Genomic DNA, 6000 nt, shown 5'->3' with positions numbered 1-6000 from the left:
TTTGGGGGGTGCGGTAGGGAGACAGCCAGTTGTGGGGCTTAAACTCAGGCCTGGGCGCTGTCCCTGAGCCTTTGAGCCTTCTTGTGCTCAAGACTAGCGCTCTACCATGTGAGCTACTTCTGGTTCTGAGTGGTTGATTGGAGACAAGAGTCTCACGGGGACTTTTCCACCCTGGGCTGGCTTTGAACCGTGAACTGTCGACTTCGGCACCCAGCTAGGTTGTTTTTGTTGTTTTTAAATGTTTTCGGTTAAAGGGTTGAGGTGATTCTGGATGAGTACAGAGCTGTTACTTAGGGCTCAACACCACAGCCAGGTTAGCGCTGGTGGTGCATGTCTGTAATCCCAGCTACGCAAGGATCCTGAGATCTGAGGATTGTGGTTCAAAGCTAGCCTGGCCAAGAAAGTCTGCGAGGCCCTCACCTTCAATTAACCAGCAAAAAGCCGGAAGTAGAGCTGTGCCTCAAGTGGTAGAGCGCCAGCTTTGATTGGAAAACACCTGAGGGACAGCTCAGGCCTGAAATTCAATTACTCCCCGCCCCCCCCCCCCTTCAAAGCCCATTTCCAAGCCCGCTCCAGAGCCCTGGGCGCTCACGCGCGCATTCGCGAACACACAGCAAGTGCCAAACAAAAGCTCCCGATCGCCTGCGTGCGGCGAAAGCTGCGCCCCGAGCCGGCCTGGGCCCCGGCCTGGGCCCCGCCGCCCCGCGCTCAGGCCCAGGCTCAGGCCCCGCCGCCCCGCGCTCAGGCCCAGGCTCAGGCCCCGCCGCCCCGCGCTCAGGCCCAGGCTCAGGCCCCGCCGCCCCGCGCTCAGGCCCAGGCTCAGGCCCCGCCGCCCCGCGCTCAGGCCCAGGCTCAGGCCCCGCCGCCCCGCGCTCAGGCCCAGGCTCAGGCCCCGCCGCCCCGCGCTCAGGCCCAGGCTCAGGCCCCGCCGCCCCGCGCTCAGGCCCAGGCTCAGGCCCCGCCGCCCCGCGCTCAGGCCCAGGCTCAGGCCCCGCCGCCCCGCGCTCAGGCCCAGGCTCAGGCCCCGTCGCCCCGCGCTCAGGCTCAGGCCCAGGCCCCCGCCGCCGACCCGGGGTGCCCCGCGCGCGCGCCGCCGCGCCGCCCGCGCGCTGTTTACCGGTTGCCCCGGGAGACGCGGCCGCCCCGGTGGCTCCGCGCGGCCGCCGGGCTCGGGCTCCTCGGGTCCCGCCGCGTCCCGGCCCGCCGCCGTGGGGCAGCCAGCATGAGCCGCCCTGGCGCCTCCGGCTCCCAGAGCCTGGACCGCTCCAGCGCCCCCGCGCCCGAGGTACGGTGCCAGCGGGTCGGGGGCCCGGGGCCGGACGACCCTCGGGAAAGGCCGGGCCGTCCTGGGCCTCGCGATCGCACGGGGGCCCAGGGACCCGCGCGGCGGGCAGATCAAGGAAAGGGCCGGCAGGTGGGGTGGGGGGGACAGGTGCGGTGACCCTGGGGCAGCCCCCCACCCGCCGGCCCTCCCTCCTCACCCCTCTCCCCCCCACCCCCTTCCACTCCCCAGCGGCCAGGGCCTTTTGGAGTAGGTCACCGCCCCGAAACCCAACCTCAGTCATCCCTGGATCCCTTTACTTGGGGGAGGGGGGTACCTTGACTTTGGGGACTTAACAGGTGTCAGATACGACACACACAGAGCTATACAGACACACAGATACACAGACACAGACAGACACACAGACATACAGTGGCAGGCATACAGACACACAGATACACACACACAGATACACAGACACACATAGAGTTGCAGGCATACAGACACACAGATACGCACAGAGACACACACATACACCTATAGAGACACAGACACACAGATACACACACAGAAATAGAGACACATACAGACACACATACACAGAGATACACAGACACAGACAGGCAGACATTATACTTACAGATGCAGATATACACAGATAGACACAGACACAATACAGACACAGACACACACAGAAACACAGAGGGACACACAGCACATACACAGATACATATCCAGACACACAGAGACACACAGACACGTACAGGCACACATACACACACACGAACACACACAGATATACACATGCACACACACAGGAAATTCTGGGTGAATCTCCAGCTCCAGGCATGAGGCATGTGTGTGGCAGCTGCTAGGGAGGGTGGAGTGAAACCCACAGAGCTTTAACCGGGAGCCGCCCTGAGAACACAGGCGTCCTGGGGCAGCTGGCCTGCCCTCTCCTCCTGCTCCCTGCAATCCCAGTGCTCAGCCTCTCGAATGCTGTCTGAACCCACCCATTGGGGCTTCTCTGAATCCTGACACACTTGTAAAAAGTAGTGGTGGTGTTACAAATAAAACTAACTCTCCTACCATCTGGTAGTTCCATATTTGACATGACTACAGTTTATCCCAACACTATGTGAATTCAGAGGTCTGTACATAAAGTGTGAAATACTGGATGTCATTTATATGTTTTTTGTTGGGTGTTTAAGTAGATTATAGACATCGTGGCCCATCCATCCTAAATACCATCTGGTCTTTTAAGAAAGAATTCACTAACCAAAGTACACTGATCAAATTCAGAATATTTATCATAGTTACAATAATATTACCCAATATACATTATTCGAAATTTTTTTTGATCGGTCGTGGGGCCTGAACTCTGGGCCTGGGCGCTGTCCCTCAGCTCTTCAGCTCAAGGCTAGTGCTCTACCACTTGAGCCATAGCACCACTTCTGGCTTTTCTCTGCTTATGTGGTGCTGAGGAATCGAACCCAGGGCCTCATGCATGCAAGGCAAGCACTCTATCACTGAGCCACCTTCCCAGACCACATTATTCAAATTTTGACCTGTAACTTAATGATAAGATTTGTTGCATTTATTCCAGGATGATGCATTGTATTTATTTATTCCATATCTTTAGTTTCTTTAAATCTGGAATAGTACCTCAGCTTTCTGGAACTGATGATTTGATTTTTGGTAGGACACTAATATCTAAGAGACACGCGTCTGAAAGCCAGGTGGCGCCAGCGGCTTAGGTCTGTGATCCTTGCTACTCAAGAGGCTGAGATCTGAGGACTGAGGCTGAACGCTTATCCAGGCAGACATAATGCAGATCTCCAATTAACCAGACAAAAAGCTGGATGTGGAACTGTAGCTCAAGTTCTAAAATATTGGCCTGGAACCAAAAAGCTAAGGGACGATGCCCAGGCTGTGGGTTCAAGCCTCAGTACCTGCATGCATTCTCTTTCTCTCTCTCACACACACATGAGCAATGGAAAAATAAGAATTTACAATCAAGATGACCCATATTTAGTGCTGAGCTTGCCTCCAGCTGGATTTACCTACAATCAGATCATCAACAGAGCTTTACTGGGCTGGAAAATTGATGAATACTTTCAACAATAGTACAAAAATGGAAGTAGAAAGTGAAGAGGAAAGAGACACTGTTTGAGTTGGGACAGTGAACTGTGTCCAGCATTTATACAAGCTATTGAATGAGTGATGAACCTGAAATACACAGGAGTACCATCAGTTGCAAAAAGCCATTGAAGTAATTAAGAGAAAAATGATTTAGATTTGGTGTTAGGCCTACGACAAATGGTGGCTCACCCACTGTTTTGCTTACTGATCCTGAATCAAAATTTTGACTCCAATACAAGCCTTAGTTGGGAAACAGAGCAAGTTCCTTTCCTCTTTGTAAAACAGGACTGGATCATTATGAGAAACAAAAACAAATAGCAATGCAGCCTCTTAACAGCAATAAAGTCTCTTAACCCATCAAGTATCAACGTAAGAGAAGAAAGATCTGTTTCCCTTTCTGCATTTTGACTTTCTCAAAGTGGGCCTGGTGATATGTCACTGTAGGCCCAACTATGTGGGAGGCTGAGGAAGGAGGATCTCCTGAGGCCACAAGTTTGAGGCCAGCCTGGGCAGCACAGCAAGATGGGTTCGCCTTAAAAAAAAAGTTTTAAGAACAGTTAACATAAAATTCCAGGCACTGGTGGCTCATGCCTGTAATCCTAGCTACTCAGGAGGCTGAGATCTGAGGGTCCCAGTTCAGAGTCAGCCTAGGCAGGCAAGCCCATGAGACTTTCATCACCAATCAACTACCAAAAAAGCTGAAAGTGAGGCTGTGTCTCAAATGATGGAATGCCAGCCTTTAGTGAAAACAATAACAACAACTAAGGACAGTGCACAGGCCCCGAGTTCCAGCCCCAGTACTGGCACAAATAAAACAAATAAAATACACAATGTCACCCATTTGTAAATATGCAGTTCAGGGGCATTAAGTACATTTTCAGATTGTGCAACCATTTACCGCCATCCTTCTCTATTTGTTCATCTTGCAAAACTGAAGCCCTGTGCTCATTAAACAGTGCACCTCCCTTCTGTAGCCCCAGAGAACCACCACCGTGCTTCTAGTTTCCATGGATCTGACTCTAGGTACTTCTCACAAACGGAATCGGATTGCACTTGTCCTTGTAACTGCGTATTTCATCCAAAGGGATGTCCTCAAGGGTCATGTACGTTGTGGCGTGTTTTTAAGGCAGAATGATAATCATTGCATGCTTAGGCCAATAAATATCTCCTTAGAAAGTGATGCCTTTAATGCTTCTGGATATGTATATATGTGTGTGTATAGATATGTATATTTACACATGTACATCTACATATGTATCAGTGGAATTGCTTTTTTTTTTTTTTTAGAAATTGCTATGTTGTTTTCTATGGTGGTGTATGGTTTTATAATTTCTACCAGCAATGTACAAAGTTTCCAAATTTTCCATATCCTTGCTCCCATTTTGGTACTCTGTGTGTGTGTGTGTGTGTGTGTGTGTGTGTGTGTGTGTGTGTGTGTGTGTGTGTGTGTTATCACCATTCTAGTGGGTATGGAATAGTATTCTTGTTATGTAGCTCAGGCTACATTCAGACTCCTATTTTCTTGCCTTAGCCTGTGAATTCTGGGATTACAGGTATACCTGACTCTATTTCTGCTTTTTAAAGAATAATTTCCTCACTCCTCTAGGGTTTTTTTTTCTGCTCTATTTTTTTCTTCCTCCTTTTTGTCAAAATTAAAGAAAACGTGATTCTGATTACATGTCTCCATATAACTTTGTGAGATTGCTCTGTTTTCCAGATATAAAGAAAAAAATGCAAGGAAAAGAAACAGAGAAGGGGAAAAATCACAGAATTGTAGTTGAAAGCAATATGGGCTAAATGCTCAATTAACTGACACAGTCAGACTTTTAAAAAATATTCACGTACATGTTATTAATGAAAGATACAGCTAGACAAAAGAGTATAGAAAGGATGAGAGAAAAATTGCATGAAAAGATATACCAGGCAACTAACAACACAAAACTCATTATCATGTTAGTATTATACAAAATACAAAATTAATATTGCACAAAATGCAAAATATAATTAGAAGTAAACAGTCATCACAAAATTATAAAATTTCCATTCATTAAGAAAGTTAGGGCTGGGAATATGGCTTAGTGGTAGAATGCTTGCCTTGCTGGTACCACATAAACAGAAAAACCTGGAAGTGGTGCTGTGGCTCAAGTGGTAGAATGCTTGCTTTGAGCTGAAGAGCTCAGGGACAGTGCCCAGGCCCAGAATTCAAGCCCCATGACTAATAACAACAACAAAGAAATTTAAACAATTATATATATATATGTATATATTAGATATGAACCTAATACCATAACCTCAGAATAAAAGAACAAAAATGGAGAGAAGATGGGTGCTGGTGGCTTATGCTTGTAATCCTAGGTACTCAGGAGACTGAGATCTAAGGATCGGAGTTTTTAGACAACAGAGCAGAAAAGGCTGAGAGATTCTTATCTTCTATTAACCAGCAAAACGCTGGAAGTGGAGGTGAGACTTAAGTGTTAAAACACCAACCTTGAGCAACAAAGGTAAGGAATAGCCCCTAGGCCCAGAACTTGACCCAGTACTGGCACCAAAAAAAAAAAAAAAAGAATTAGATGAATAATTTGATGATTTCTCCTTGT

At 48.6% G+C, this 6000-nt stretch overlaps 1 protein-coding gene across 6 annotated transcripts in view; it reads left to right on the top strand.

The window, feature by feature from the left end:
- The first annotated feature begins 1186 nt into the window (after positions 1 to 1186).
- Ccdc170 (coiled-coil domain containing 170) overlaps positions 1187 to 6000 on the top strand; it is a 93981-nt gene continuing 89167 nt past the window's right edge. For 4 of the 6 annotated variants that reach the window (XM_070011090.1, XM_070011089.1, XM_070011093.1 and 1 more), the window contains exon 1: positions 1187 to 1285. In XM_070011090.1, the coding sequence (XP_069867191.1) occupies positions 1223 to 1285 (63 nt within the window). In that variant the 5' untranslated portion in view covers positions 1187 to 1222. Of the gene's footprint in view, positions 1286 to 2832; positions 5905 to 6000 lie in introns of those variants that run through there. The other 2 variants (XM_070011088.1, XM_070011087.1) reach the window with 2 other exon arrangements.

This window comes from Dipodomys merriami, unplaced genomic scaffold (genome assembly GCF_024711535.1).
Source record: "Dipodomys merriami isolate MVZ:Mamm:240054 unplaced genomic scaffold, mDipMer1.0.p SCAF_8, whole genome shotgun sequence".
NCBI lineage: Eukaryota > Metazoa > Chordata > Mammalia > Rodentia > Heteromyidae > Dipodomys > Dipodomys merriami.
Note: the sequence above shows the minus strand (reverse complement) of the source record. Positions and strands in the feature narration are given on the sequence as shown.